Source organism: Suricata suricatta, chromosome 7 (genome assembly GCF_006229205.1).
Source record: "Suricata suricatta isolate VVHF042 chromosome 7, meerkat_22Aug2017_6uvM2_HiC, whole genome shotgun sequence".
Classification (NCBI taxonomy): domain Eukaryota; kingdom Metazoa; phylum Chordata; class Mammalia; order Carnivora; family Herpestidae; genus Suricata; species Suricata suricatta.
Window position 1 is genome coordinate 52,583,292 of NC_043706.1, and position 16,470 is coordinate 52,599,761.

Here is a 16,470-nt window from a genome sequence, read left to right on the forward strand (position 1 = left end):
AATGTTAATGATAGTAAATTTAAAAAGACCCAATATAGCTTCTGAGGCTATTATTATAAGGACCATGAACAAGATGTCATATTTATACACAAGCACATAGACATAGATACAGACACTTTAAAATATTTTCAGCTTTGGGGAGCCTGGCAGGCTCAGTTGGTAGAGCAGGTGACTCTTTTAAAATTTTTCTTTCTTTTAATGTTTATTTTACTTTTGAGATAGAGGGTGAGCAGAGGAGGGGCAGAGAAAGAGGGAGACACAGAATCCGAAGCAGGCTCCAGGCTCTGAGTTGTCAGGACAGAGCCTGACACAGGGCTCAAACCCCTGAACTGGGAGATCATGACCTGAGCTGAAGTCACACGCTTAACTAACTGAGCCACCCAGGTGCTCTAAGCATGTGACTCTTAATCTTGGGGTCATGAGTTTGAGTCCCACATTGGAGATAGAGTTTACTTAAAAAAAAAAATTTTTTTTTTTTTTAACATTTTCAATTTTGAGATAGAGGAGCCTCTTTACCAAGTGGACACCTAGATGCTAGGAAAGACATACCTGTTTGACTATATTAAAATTTTAAAGTGAACACATACAAAATTCATGGATATTTGAAAAATGTTTGCAAAATGGAGCATGAGACAGAAAGTTAATTTTTATAATGAAGAAATGATGCAAGTTGACTGACAGGAGAGAAAACAAAAATGACTAAAACATCAGGCAAAACTGTATGAATAAGCAATCCACAGAATATGGAATATCTGTAGAATTGTATGAATAAAAAATATCTATAGTAGCTATTGTGCCATGCTCATTCATTGCTAGAGAATGCGTGATTTCATAGAGCCTATTTGAAAAACAATCATACAATATCTTTTAACATTCTAGAAATAAACCTTTTAACCCAATAGGACCACTCCTAATAATGAGGAAAATGCACCTGTAAATAAGGATATGTATTCAAGAATGTTTACAACACCATTGTGTTATTCATAGTGGCAAGAAAAAAAAAGTCTGGTCATGAATAGTTGCTTAAGTCTTAGTAAACCTACACTGGTTTACAACCAGTTGAGAAGTTTACAGCCATTGAGAAGAATGAATTAGAGGAATGCCAGTTGAATTTTTTAGGTATTTTCATTAGGTATTGTGGAATAAGAGAACTAAGAAGCGGCAAAGTCTATAAGATGATAATATCTGGTAAAACAGTGGCAGTTCCCTGTGTGTTTATTTCTGTATATTTTTGTAAATGATTAAGCATGGAGACATTTGTGGAAAAATACATATATATAAACATAGGTTACATTGCAGAATCGAGTGAATAAAGCAAAATGGGAGAAAAAGTATATGTGATATGAAAAGTATATGTGATAGATCTGTATATAAAAGAAAAATATATAGGAAGCAAATGTACTTGTATATTTATTATGACAAAAGGATGGTGAAGAGTTTGGTTTAAGAAAAAAATTTTTAATTCACATAGGCAATTTTATGATAAAATTTCTTAGTTTGCATTGAGAAAAATTTTCTTGTTAAAAACTAATACAGAATATTCCAAATAAATAAGAAATTTTGAAAGTTGATTTTTAAAAATTGAGTATTGATTTTAGTTGTCTATAATACAGCTTTGCCTTGTATTTTAGGAAGCTGCAGATGATGGACATAAAAACAACCTTTTGCCTCAGATTATTCAGTGTTTTGCGTGTCCAAATTGCTTCCTTCTTTTTAGCAGCAAGGATGAGTGTTTGAAGCATATATCTGGAAAGAACCATTTCCATCAGAATTTTAAACTTGGTGGTATGTTAATACTCTGTTCTGAAAATTATTAAAGTACTTTAATCTTTACTGATTTACCGTATTTCTCAGATAATTATTGAGGTAACTTAACCTCACATTGGATTGGAAACATGAAAGTGAAAGATTGTCTTAATTTTTATTTTTCAAAAAAGATTCTCAACATTTATCTGTAGCAGCATTAAGGTTTAGTTACTTTGAGGAATGAAGAGAAACTTGGGAAGAAAATACTTATTTATATAATAAATATAAAATTTTTTGATATAATAATTTTTTATATATCCATAATATCTGGGAAGTTGGGTGTTTCTCTGCATTTAAGATTCAAATTTTGAGCATGGTTCAACATTCTTTGTACTTATAGCTAGAAAATGACTCCCCTTAGATTTTTTATCACAACAATCTTTTACATATTCCAGCCAATGTTGAGAAAGGCAAAGGGAAGGAAGGTTGGGTTGCTATCTGCTTAAATCTTTGCAAATTATAGTTTATTTTGTCTTTCAGATGACAAAGGAATAGCACAGCCAATATCATTTCCATCTTTTGCAAAGAAACTTCTGATCTCTCTGTGCAAGGATGTCTCATTTCAAGTTAAGTGTGTGGCCTGCCACCAGACCCTACGTTCTCACATGGAGCTCACTGCCCACTTCAGGTTTGTACAGGTCTAGTCAGACTGTAAGGGAATCCTACCCAAGAAGCTCTTTACCAGCAGGAGGATTCAAAATACTTCCTATTTCATGTGTCTCTGCTTTTAAAATGAGAATATATATTAGTCTCGAAATTAATCAAATTTAGCATAATGAGAGAAGTTAAAGGTATGGAAATAGTGGATATATTGATATTGCTGTGAATGTAAAACAAGCAGTTTTATTTGTGTTTTTCTTTGTGTATTTTGTGAGGAGTGTGTGTATAGGGGAGGAGTGGGTTAAAATGGATTTGCCTTTAAGTCAACCAGAATGAAAAGTATAATATACATATGAAAATTAAATTTCAGTGAAAGGCCAAATTTATCAAGTAATCACATGTGATTTTTTTTTTGTTTTTGTCTTTACAATGGGAATTATCAAGCAATGTACAACCCCTAGTATACCTTTCACCCAGCTTCAGGAGTTCTCAACAAATGGCAGTCGTGTTTCGTTTATATTCTCACCCCCTGCAAGTTATTATTTTGAGTAAATCATTTCATTCTATCTGTAAATACTTCATAGATAACTGTGAATGATAAGGATTCCTTAAAAATAATCCTACAATACTATTATCACACCTTAAATACCTGGTATTTTTAATAACATCAAATACCTAATCAGTTATCAGATTTCCCTGATTATCTCATGAAGTTTTTTATTTTATATTTGGTTTCTTGCAATCATGATCCAAACAAAGTCTGCATATAATTTATGTTTAGGTGCTATGTCTCTTAGGTCTCTGTTTTTCCTGTTATATCATTAAAATATATTAACAGTTCATATCTATTAAATGACACAATTGCATTCATTTAAATAGAACAACTATTTTCACAAACCTTCAAGTAAAATATGTTCCAAAAAACAAGGCAGTAGAATATAATTACTTTGTTTATACCCAGTATAACTACTAAGATTAGCAGTCAGGTTCTGACTTAGGTTTCATGAGTTCAAATCCTGGTTCTGCCTGTTTGTTTTTTTTTTAATGTTTGTTTATTTTTGAAAGACAGAGGGTGAGCAGGGAAGGGGCAGAGAGAGAAGGAGACACAGAATCTGAAGCAAGATCCAGGCTCTGAGCTGTCAGCCCAGAGCCTGACTAGGGGCTCAAACTCACAAACTATGAGATCATTACCTGAGCCGAAGTTGGCCACTTAACCAACTGAGCCACCCAGGTGCCCCATGCCTGTTATTTTTATTCTCAATGTTTTATTATGTAAAATTTTAACTGTGTGAAGTCAGAAGAATAGTATAATGAGCCTCCATTTACACATTACTTAGCTGTAAGGATAATCAACACTGCCATTCTTGTTTTATTCTGTACGTCTTTATGCTCCTTATTCCCTTAATTATTTTTTTTAAAGTTTATTTATCAGAGATAGAGAGTGAGAGTGCATGTGCACAAGTGGGAGAGAAGCAGAGAGAGAATCCCAAGCAGGCTCTGCACTTCCAGCACAGAGCCCAATGTAAGGCTTAAACTCACGACTTACGAGATCATGATCTGAAGGAAATTGGACCCTTAACTGACTGACCCACCAAGACGCCCTAGCCCCTTGATTATTTTTAAAAGTTCTTTGTTTTTGAGATACAAATTAAATTAATCACAGTGTACACATCTTAACTTTTTATGATTTTGGCAGATAGATACATACGTCTGTTAACCTACACTTTTATCATAATATGTTCCCTGTCTGTGGAAAGTTCCATTGTGTCCCTTTTCAGTCATTTCCCACCCTCTTACCCTACATTCTCTATTCTGATATTTTTTTCCACCTTGCATTGGCTTCATCTCCTTTAGAACTTCATGTAAATGAAATCATACAGTACATACTCCCTTGTATTTGTCATAATATCTGTGAGATTCATCTGTATTGTTTAGTACGTTGTTTCTTGTTACTGGTGAGTAGTATTATATGAACTGAGCACAATTTGTTTATTCTCATGATGTTGGACATTTGGATTTAAAGTTTTTAGCTGTCATAAGTAAAGCTACTATATATATTTTGTGCAAGTCTTTTTATGGACATATGTTTTTATTCCTCTTGGATTAATATCTAGGAGTAGAATTGCTGGATCAAAGAGTGTGTATTTAATTTTATAAGAAACTACTACATAGTTTCCCAAAGTGTTTGTACCAATAAGGTATGAGAGTTCCAGTTACTCTGCATCCTTGCCAAGGTTTGGTATTCCCAATCCTTCATTTTAGCTGTTCTTTTGAGTGTCTCTTTGTGGTTTTAAACTGTATTTCCCTGACAAACAATGATATTGGGCATTTTTTCGTGTGCTTATGGGTGATTCATTTATCTTTTTTGTGAAATGTCTGTTCAAGTTTTTTGTTAGTTTAAAATTTTGATTGTTTGCTTTTTTCATAGTGAATTGGAATTCTTGATATAGTCTAGATATAAATATTTTGTCAGAAATATGTGACTATATTTTGCCCCAGTCTAGACTTTGCATATTCATATTCTGTCCTTTGATGAGCAGAAGCTTTTAATCTCTATAAGTGTAATTTAGTGACTTTCTTTGTCTTTTGTGGTTGTCCTTCCTCTGTTCTGAGATTCCTTTGCTTATTCTTCAGGAATATATTTTGTTTACTTCATTTTTTATGAATGATAACTTTTCTTAAGTTTTAAGTTTTTTGTTTTTTAGCATTTATGTTTATTTTTATAATTTATCTTAAAACAAATTTTTTCCTGATCTTTGAAACCACCAGCATTTGACTTTATTGATGATTTTTTGTTTTTTGGCCCATGTTTTACTTTGTTGATTTCTGCTCTTTAAACTTTGGATTGAATTTACTTATCTTTTTCTAGCTTCCTAAGGTAGAAACATAGATTGACTTTGGACCTTCTTTTTCTACATAAACATTTAAAGTTAGAAATTTTCCTCTAAGCATTGCTTTATCCTCAGATTTTGACAAGTTGTTTTCTTTTTCATGTATTTATAAAAATATTTCCCTTTTCCCTTTTAATTTCTCCTTTGACCCATGGATTTAGTAGAAATTTGTTGTTTAACTTCTAAAGATTAGGGATTCGATTTCCAAATATTTGTAAGAATTTATTTTAATCCTTTGATTCTAGTTTTACTGTTCTGTATATGGATTAAAAACAGACAAAATATAGGTAATACTCGGGTACTCTGAGGTGAAATTCTATAATGTGCATTTTTATTGAAAAATATCTTTTAGTGCTTTATGTATACATTGTTTATAATTCCTATAAAAAACAGATACTGTATTGAAAGTACTTACAAAAGAGATTTTTTTTTCATCCAATTTAGAGTTCGTTGTCGAAATGCTGGTCCTGTAGCCATAGCTGAGAAGAGCATTGCCCAAGTTGCAGAAAAATTTGTATTAAGAGGTTATTGTCCAAATTGCAACCAAATTTTTGTGGATGAAACCAGTACCAGAAATCACAAACAGAATTCAGGGCACAAAGTTCGAGTCATTACCTCAATGGAAGAATCGGTCTTACTTTATTGTCACAGCAGTGAAGGGAACAAACCTTCTTCTGACTTGAATCTCTTGCTAGATCGATCAAAATTTTCATCACTTAAAAGAACCATGTCTGTTCAAGAATCTAGCTCACAAGATTGCACCACTGTTCCAAAAAAGAAGATGAATTTAGAAGGTAAAAGCCATGAAGGTACAGTTTGTGTTCAAAAAGAAAAGTCATTTGTTAAAACCTGGTTTTGTGAATGCCACCAGCAATTCCCAAGTGAAGATGCAGTGGAAAAACATGTTTTCTCAGCAAACACAATGTGTTATAAGTGTGTGGTCTGTGGCAAGGTATGTGAAGATTCAGGGGTCATCCGTTTACATATGAGCCGGATTCATGGAGGGGCACATTTAAATAACTTTCTTTTCTGGTGTCGGATGTGCAAAAAGGAGTTACTAAGAAAAGAGACAATCATGGCACATGTGACTGAATTTCATAATGGACACAGATATTTTTATGAGACGGATGAAGTACAAGGTGAAACTTTGCCAACATCTTCTACAACTCTGGTGAGTAATTTGACTGCTGAGAGTCCTTCAACTATTACTATCATCGATCATTCTCCATCAAGCAGTCCTCCAAGGGGTAAGTGGCAGTGCCGAATTTGTGAAGATATGTTTGATACCCAGGAATGTGTAAAACAGCATTGCATGTCTTTAGCAAGTCACCAGTTTCATAGATATAGCTGTGCCCATTGCAAAAAGACTTTTCACAAGGTTGAAACACTATACCGACATTGCCAGGATGAGCATAACAATGAGATAAAGATTAAGTACTTCTGTGGGCTTTGTGATCTTACCTTTAATGTGGAAGAAGCATTTTTAAGTCATTATAAGGAGCACCACAGCATAGATTATGTGTTTGTGTCAGAAAAAACTGAAACTTCAATTAAAACTGAGAATGATTTTCCAGTAATAGAGACCAGTAACCTCTTAACCTGTGGTTGCCGTGAGAGTTACATCTGTAAAGTCAACAGAAAGGAAGATTATAGTAGATGTCTCCAGATCATGCTGGATAAAGGGAGACTGTGGTTTCGCTGCAGCTTGTGTTCAGCAACAACACAGAATGCAGCTGACATCAGCACTCACGTCCGTGAGGTGCACAGAGAAGAAAAGGACGAAGAAGAGCAGCGGTATGTCATCAAGTGTGGCACCTGCACCAAAGCATTTCATGATCCTGAGAGTGCTCAGCAGCACTTCCATAGAAAACACTGCTTTTTACGGAAACCCAGTGTGGCTCATTTTGGATCTGAGAAAACAAGCCCGTACAAATTTGCTGCCAGTGCCTCACGTACAGAGAGAAAACTAAAACAGGCAGTAAGCCATCCAAAAAATTCAGAGATGGAGAAGGGAGCCGAGAATGACCTAAGCTGTCAGAATATAGGTATGGTTTGCAACTCTAATGTCCGTGCACATTTGGCATACTGATATAGAAACATAGATGTATTGTAGCCATCATTTTTGAAAATTTCATTTATTTTGAGACAATGTCCACGCAATCAGGGGAGGGGCAGAGAGAGAGGGAGTGAGAAAATCCCAAGCAGGCCATGCACTGTCAGTGCAGAGTCCAACACAGGGCTGGATCTCCCTACTCCATGAGATCATGACCTGAACCAAAATCAAGAGTTGACACTTGTGGCGCGTGGGTGGTTCGGTTGGTTGAGCATCCGACTTCAGCTCAGGTCATGATCTCACAGTTCGTGAGTTCAAGCCCTGCATCAGGCTCTGCGTGCAGACAGCTCGGAGCCTGAAGCCTGCTTGAGATTCTGTGTCCCCCTCTCTCTCTGCTCTCCCCCACTCACACTCTCCCTCTCTCTATCAAAAGTAAACGTTAAAAAAAAAAAAAAGAGCACTTAACTGACTGGGCCACCCAGGTGCACCTGTAGCCATCATTTTTATAAAAGCTAATGATTCAGTTTTGAAGTAAGCAACATGGTGGGATGATACATTAATTAATTAATTATTGTAGCATATACTTCTGGGGTATATGTATTCCTAAATATGAATAAATATTAATATTTAAACATTCAACCACTCTAAACTTAGGGGACAAAGAGTATATATTAGCTTTAAACAGTATGTATTTAAGATAAGATTGTCTTTTCCGAAAGCATGGGAATTTTGAGAGATGAAGGAAATTGAGTCTTTCTGAAAGTCAGAAAGTCCTTAACATTTAGATTCTTATTATTTAGATTTAGGTTCATTTAAAAGATAAGTCCAGTGAATTCTTTGTTTTTATATTTCGGCTTTATTCTTTTGTAGTTGTTTGCTGATTCTTATTTTAATTATTATTCCAGTATAGTTAAAATACAGTGTTATATTAATTTCAGGTGTACAGTAGAGTGATTCAATGGGTCTGGACAGTACTCAGTGCTTATTATGACAGGTGTACTCTGAATCCCCTCACCCATTTCACTCACCTCCCCATTCACTTCCCCTCTGGTAACCATCAGTTCTGTATATTTCAGAGTCTGGGTTTTTGTCTTTCTTTTTCTTTCTTTGTTTGGTTTCTTAAATTTCACATAAGTGAAATCATATGGTATTTGTGTTTCTCTAACTGACTTATTGCTCTTAGCATTGTACCCTCTAGATCCATACATGTTGTTGCAAATGGCAAGATTTTGTTCTTTTTTATGGCTAATATTTCCATTGTGTGTGTGTATATGTCTATACACATATATGTGTCTCTGTGTATATACCACATCTTTATTCATCTATCAATGGACACTTGGATTGCATCCATAAGTTGGCAATTGTAAATAACATTGCAGTAAACATAGGGGTCCATGTAGTTTTTGAATTAGTGTTTTTGTATTCTTTAGGTAATTACATAGTAGTGGAATTACTGGATCATATAGTAATTCTATTTTAAATTTTTCAAGAAACCTCCATGTTGTTTTCCATAGTGGCTGTACCAGTTTGCATTGCCACCAATAGTGTATGAGTATTCCTTTTTCTCCACATCCTCATATTTTGGCTTTATTCTAAGTATGAGAAATCTTAAAGTTCACTTCAGAATTTGTATACTTCAGAATTTGTATATTTTTGTTATGATTGTCTGGAGAGCAAAGCTTTTACTTAGACTTAAAATAGCAATTAGAAGTAGAGTTACAAGTGGTAGCAGGAAACCAGGGAGAAAATTGAAGTATAGATCCCCTTGTACTAAGTCTAAATAACACCACATAAGTCTAGGGGTGCTGGGTGGCTCAGGTGCTGTCAGCACAGAGCTTGCTTTGGATTCTTTCTCACCCTCTCTCTCTGCCCCCACCCCCCAAATAAATAAATTTTTAAAAAGTAACTCTAGAAGAGTATGTTTGTTTAGAAGTATAATTTGTCATGGTTAGAGTATAATTTTAAGTCCATATTCTTTTTTTTTTTTTTATCTTTATTTGTTTTTGAGCGAGGGAGAGACAGAGTGTAAGTGAGGGAGGAACACAGAGAGAGGGAGACACAGAATCTGAAGCAGGCTTCAGGCTCCGAGCTGTCAGCACAGGGCCCGACGCAGGACTCAAACTAACCACAAGTTCATGACCTTAGCTGAAGTCAGATGCCCAACCAACTGAGCCACCCAGGTGCCCCCATAAGTCCATATTCTTTTAAATAAATATGAGCTCTTGGCAAGTTATACAGTATAGAGTGGGGACACAGGATGTGGGAGAATATTGGCTATAATTTTTTTACAATTTATTTTTATGAACTACTGAGTTTACACAGGCTTGCTCTATAGCATTTGTAGATCTTAGAATCATCTTTAGTTCTGGCATGTTTTATGTAAGAAATGGTTATGTGACATACTACCAACTCATTCAGTTCTACTTCTAACAGTGAAGCAGTGAGCACACTGTTTTTATGTTCTCTTGTGCTTTTCTTTTGTTCTCCTACTTACTTTTGGGAATTTATGTTGACCTGTGTTTGATAGATGATTTTAGTATCTAAATCAATAGTTACTGAGAATTAAAAAAATTTTTTTTCTTAGTAATTTCTATACACAATGTTGGGCTCAAACTCACTACTCCAATATCAAGAGTCACTTGCTCCACTGACTGAACTAGCCAGGGGCTCCTACAATTACTAAGAATTTTAAGACAAGATAAAAGAAGATAAGTGGCTTGGAAATGGGAGGGAATGACGGTGTATTATATTTGAGGGAGGCCCTCTTAGGTGGAGTGGAACCTAGTCATTTTAAAAATAATTAAAAATGTTAAGGTTTGCATTGCTATCACTAGAAACTTTAAGGCTTTATCAAGATAGAAAAGTATGGAAGAAGTGAAAGGGATAGAGAACAAGAATTGGAGAATGGTGGAAGAGGAAAGAACTTAAGAAAACCAAGGAAGGTGTTTTTATGGTAGGGGGTGCTGATATGCCACCAGTACCACCACTTTATGATAGTGGGTTGCAAGTTATTTCATTTATGCTTTCTAGGTTTTTAATCATATAGCTAGCAGGTTACTAATCAGTCTAGATTGGGAAAACACAATTCTGGTAGGGAGAAGTTCTTAGTAGGTAACCTTGAAATTTTATTTTAACATACATATTTTAAATGTTTTTAGTTATTTTTGAGAGAGAAAGCACGCATGCATGAGCAGGAGAGGGGCAGAAAGAGGGGGACAGAGGATCCAAAGCAGACTCCAAGCTGTCAGCACAGAGCCCAATTCAGGGCTTAAACTCACAAACCATGAAATCATGACCTGAGCTGAAGTCAGATGCTTAACCGACAGAGCTACCCAGGTGCCTCACCTTGAATTTTATTTTGATGGATGGTGCAAGTTTTTGGCTTTTCAGCCTTAAAACTTGGTCTTTTAAAAGTTCTTCTAGTACATTATTATTATTTTTCTAATTCCTGTATAAATGACTTTTTAAGAAAGTCTTAGCTATAACAGATTTGGTAATGATGGAAGCAATTTTAGAAGTGGTAGAAGCTATAATGATTTTGGCGGTTACAGCGATCATTCTTCAAATTTGGGACACATGAAAGGGGAAAATTTTGGAAACAAGCTCTGGCCCCTATGGTGGTGGAGGCCAATTCTTCGCCAATCCATAAAACCAAGGTGGCTGTGGCAGTTCCAGCAGCAGCAGTAGCTACTGTAGTGGCAGGTTTCAGTAACTGCCAGGAAGCAGCTTAGCAAGAGAGGAGAGCCAGAGAAGTGACAGAGAAGGCACAGGTTAAAACAGATTTGTGAACTCAGGTCAAAACACTGGTGGCAGGGCCTAGCTGCTACATACAAAGAAGATGTGTTTTAGACAATACTCATGTGTTTGGGGGAAAAAAATCGAGGACTGTATTTCTGACTAATTATGTAACAGGTTTTTTTTTTATTAAAAAAAATTTTTAATGTTTGTTTTTGAGAAAGAGTATGTACGCACCCAAGTGGGGGAGGAGCAGAGAGAGATCACCACACAGAATCCAAAGCAGGCTCCAGGCTCTGAGCTATCAGCACAGAGCCCAACACAAGGCTTGAACCCACAAACGATGAGATCATGACCTGAGCCAAAGTTTGATGCTCAACCAACTGAGCCACCTAGGGACCCCTAAATATGTCCTTTTTTTTTTTTTTAATTAAAAAGAGAAAGACCAGCTTAGCGTCAATGGAGTGTATTTATAGAAATAATAATAAAATTTTGGAAATATTCAGATATTTCTTATCTTGTGTAAATATATGGTATCATGTACAGGTTTGGATATCATGAAAAGTTTTAAGTAGAAATTAATGACATTCAAGATTAATATTTTTGCATATTCTCTAGTATCTTTTAAACTTGAGAAATTAAAATGTTTTTAGCTAATTCTTACCAGATTCATGTTAATGTTTCTCTCTTAGATGAAGAAGTTGTTGAGCTTCCAGATTTGGATTACCTGCGAACCATGACTCATATAGTCTTTGTAGACTTTGATAACTGGTCAAACTTTTTTGGTCATCTACCAGGGCATCTTAACCAAGGAACATTCATCTGGGGCTTTCAAGGTATGATTGATAAGGAAAACATTTGAGGTGATACCTTCTCCTCTTTTTTCCATTAGAATATGTTCCACTTTAAAAGTACTGCTCTTGAACCTTCTTGAGTAGGACATACAAACATAATTAGAATATTGTCACTTTGCATTACAGCTACTCTACCAGAATATTTTTCTCTTTACATTTCTTTGTGGCGAATGTTAGCTCTCTTTGGTGACCTAAAGTTTGTGGATCTTTAGATACATATTGAAAAAGCCTTTATTCAGCATCTGCAATGTGCCAGGTACTATGCTTGGTATTAACTTATGCTTACTGATTATTATATATTTATCTCCTTTTTAAAATATAAGGAAAGATGCTTGAGAAATTTATTCTTTCCAAAGTATAAAACTAATAATAAATAGAATAGAGTAGAGCTAGCTTTTGAACTTGGACCACATGGCTACAGAGCTAATATGATTTTCAAGTTGCCATAATTGCCTCTTCTGTTCATCCTTACTGAAGTTCATAAACATGCAACTTCATCTAAATATCGCTTTACAAACCATTGACCAAACAGGAAGAGAAACGACTTTGATTTACAGAAGTATAGTGAGGATCCAATAAATCTCATGTTTGATGAAGAACAACATATAAGAGGATTATTTGGGGTGCCAGGGTGGCTCAGTCTATTAAGTGTCTGTCGATTTCGGCTCAGGTCATGGTCTCAAGGTTCCTGGGATCGAGCCCTGAGTTGGGCACTGTGCTGACAGCATGGAGCCTGCTTGGGATTCTCTCTCTCTGTCCTTCCCCCACCTCACATTCTCACTCTCAAAATAAATAAATAAACATTTAAAAAATAATTTTAAAATATAAAGAGGAGGACTGGATTTAAGATAGAAACATACTGACCTCAAAAAAATAAAAAAAGAAACGTACTGACCTGGGTAAGTTCTCTAGTTCAACCTTTAAATAAATTTAGCATTTCTGATTGCCTCTCATTTCTATCCACTGAGTAGTCTTGACATATTTGTTAAAAGAAAGAAAGAAAGAAAGAAAGAAAGAAAGAAAGAAAAGAAAACTGATGCTTACATTCATATGGAATTATACCATTCAGAGACTTCTCACACATATTCCTTTTGATTTTCCATAACTTACGTGCGTTTTCAGATTAATGAGCAGATGCAAGGAAGGTGGCCTACTTTGCCAAGATTGTAAAGCAACAAGATGGTGATACCTGTACTAGAACTGAGTTCTGCATTCAAATCTAGTACTTGCCCTCTAAAAAAAATCTTTTTCTAATGTGTTTTTTCTTAATAGAGCTTTCAGTTGTAGCTACTGTTCTATTCTTTTTTTCTGTTTGACTGTCATTTATGCCTTTCTTAAAATAATAGGAGGAAACACCAATTGGAAGCCTCCACTCAACTGTAAGATCTATAATTACCTGAATAGGATTGGATGTTTCTTCCTTCATCCTCGTTGTAGTAAAAGAAAAGATGCTGCTGATTTTGCCATATGTATGCATGTGAGTGATTGTTTTACTCAAAATCTAATGTGAATGTAGGACCCATTTGGATTTTTTTTCTCCTGGAATCGTAATGACAGTATAAAGCATTCTTCAATACTGTTTTTTTGTATAAAACATTCTACATCAGATTCTGCTGATGACTAATGAGGGCAAGGACCCATTTCATACTTATTTACTGCTTTTCCCTAATTCCTAGCAGACTCACAGCTACCCATTGTAGACCCTCAACTGTTTATAGAATAATGATCAATAAATGGCAGTGTATTTGATATATGCTGAGATACTTTCACATTTTAACATCTCTGAAATTGGGAGACACCTTAACAATCATCATTGGCCTACGTGAGATTTGCATTTGCTTCTGTGTCTGCCAGTCGCCTAGAGAAACTACCAACCTGAGATCCATTTTAAATTAAATTCTCTGCTTAAAGGTTTACATGTTGCACTGATAACATGAATTTACTCTGCAAACTTGTTGACTACTGCTTATATTTTAAACCAGAGAACATTTTCTTTTTCATCTATTCAGTGCTAAGACTGAATTATTCAGTTTACCTTGCTTACCTTCTCTCTATGGCAGATTTATTTCTTCTTTACCCTTAGATTAAGTGTGTAACCCTTGTAGCATTCCAGTTTTATGTGGAGGCCTATTTGACTTCTTTTGGCCTTAAAGTGGCACATAAAATAGCTTCTCTTATAATTGGTGTCAGTTTACATTTGATTAAGTGTGGCATATTTTATTTATGAAGGAGATCTTTGTATCTTACTTTGGTGAGAGCTAGAGAACAAGTTAAATATACCTTTCTAGGGATGCCTGGCTGGCTCAGTTAGTGGAGTGTGCAACTCTTGATCTCGAGGTTGACTTTGAGCACCATGTTGAGTGTAGAGATTACTTTAAAAAAACAAAAAAACCTTAAAATAAATAAATAAATAAATGTGCCTTTCTAGGTATGTGTTCATTCTGAAATAGATGTAATGATTTAAAACTCGAATACTGATTTTTTACCAACGTATGCGTTTTGTTCCAATTTAGGCTGGCCGTCTAGATGAACAACTACCCAAGCAAATTCCTTTCACCATCCTCTCAGGAGATCAAGGTTTTCTGGAGCTAGAGAACCAGTTTAAGAAGACTCAGAGGCCAGCACATATACTAAACCCTCACCATTTAGAGGGAGATATGATGTGTGCCTTGTTAAATAGCATATCTGATACTACCAAAGGTATGCACCTGCAGTCACAGTGCAAACCGCCCAAGAGGAGGAGACTTCACTGCTGAGAGAAACCAATAAACTGCTGGCCACTAGTGCACTCCTGGCTGCTCACTAAAGCATCGTGCCCTCATACTTCTTATTTATTTTTGCCTTTTCTCACTTTCATTTTTTAGTGTTTTAGAGAAAGGATGATTTCATAATTTTCTGGAGCCTTTTCTGATCTACTAGATAAAAATCTACATTCATATATGTAAAATATATATTCACGATTTGAAATAGGTTAAGACAATTTTGCAAAACTCAGAATCCAGATATTCACTGTTCTGAAATTCCAAATTTGTCATTGGTTTTTCAGAGAGTTAATTGCTTATGGTTAACAGAAGATCATTTTAAGAGAGTGACAGTGACGAAACGAAGTCCCGAGAGAGCTTTAGTTCCCTGGAAGGGGCACCTTCCTGTCCTGTTCCCAGGACTTAACCTCTCTTCTCTGACTTTCTGATCTTCTCCCATGAAACGTTGTGCTGGTGTTCACTTTCACTAATGTAGTTCTAGGGATGCAGATGAGATTTTTTTGTAATTTCTGAAGTAAATGTGGGTAGAAGAAAGGAACAAAAGAATAATTTTTAAATATCCTACTGGCTTGCAGCCATGAATAAGATTTGAAGATATTAATGAATGACCTCACTGAAAAAACTATTTTTGGCATTTTTATTATATGCTTTAAATTTTCCAACTCTGCTGTCCTCCTAGGTATTTTTCTTTCAGCAGTTTTGGAACCACATTTTTGAAAACTCATTCTGAAGAATTTTGTTCTCATCACTCATTACAGTGGATCAGTTTACTTCTGCGAAGTTAGGAATCATTAATCTACTGGCCCAACTCTGCTCTTTAAAGGAAAATCAACTCTGTTCTGCATATTTGTGTCATTCTTTAGTACTGAATTTTATCTTCCTGAATTTTATCTGTCTAAAATTTTTGTTTTCATCTATTTGCTTTCTCCGTCTCTGATTGCTGCCTTTTTTTTTTTTCTTTTTCATTTATTCTTTTGCCATCCCGTCTCCAGTCCTTAACAACATCTACTTAATATCCTGTGAAATACCTGAATTTTTACCTTTGCTACCCTAGGCCATCCTTTTTTCCTTTTCTTATGCTGCTGCTTTGGGAAACATTTCTTTTGTAATTTTCAATGTGAAACTTATTGATTTTCCTTTCTTACCAACTTTGATATGGAATGAGAGCTGCATATAAGTAGATGTGCATGGGTGTATTAGGGTTGGAGGTAAGATATAGGTTATTGTTATATATTGATTGTTCCCCTCTCAATGCCTCTTATGCTCTAAGTGGCCTTTTTTTTTTATGTCATTCATTTATAATCAGTGCTATTTTGAATTTACTGCTCTTGGAGGGTACTGTGTACTTTATTCTGAATTTTTATGAAATGCAGAGATCATACTACAGTGCATAAAGAAAGGCATGGGTTTTGGTTTGAATGCTAACTTTGCTCCTTCCTTGCTGTGTGATTGTAGGCAAATTACTGTTTATGAGCTTCACGTTTCATATCTATAAAGTTGTAAGACTTAGTGATATGTATAAAATGTCTAACACAGTATATAAAGTACTATGGGTGTTTAATAAACAGCACCTGTTTTTATTATTACTACCATAAGAAGAAAATATGATTCCTAGCCACTACTTTTATTTCTGTTTTTCTTTCTAATATTTTTTACTGTGGTAAAATATACGGATGATTTACTGTCTTAACCATTCTGAAGTGTGTATAGTTCACTGGTGTTAACTACATTTAGATTTTATGCAGCCTTCACCATCATTCATTTCCAGA

At 35.2% G+C, this 16,470-nt stretch overlaps 1 protein-coding gene across 6 annotated transcripts in view; it reads left to right on the forward strand.

Annotated features, from left to right (window-relative positions):
* ZNF451 (zinc finger protein 451) overlaps positions 1-16,470 on the forward strand; it is an 84,851-nt gene that overhangs the window by 51,005 nt on the left and 17,376 nt on the right. For all 6 annotated transcript variants that reach the window (XM_029945363.1, XM_029945365.1, XM_029945366.1 and 3 more), the window contains 6 exons: positions 1,632-1,785; positions 2,287-2,434; positions 5,742-7,342; positions 11,778-11,921; positions 13,286-13,416; positions 14,453-14,639. In XM_029945363.1, the coding sequence (XP_029801223.1) occupies positions 1,632-1,785; positions 2,287-2,434; positions 5,742-7,342; positions 11,778-11,921; positions 13,286-13,416; positions 14,453-14,639 (2,365 nt within the window). The remainder of the gene's footprint in view (positions 1-1,631; positions 1,786-2,286; positions 2,435-5,741; positions 7,343-11,777; positions 11,922-13,285; positions 13,417-14,452; positions 14,640-16,470) is intronic.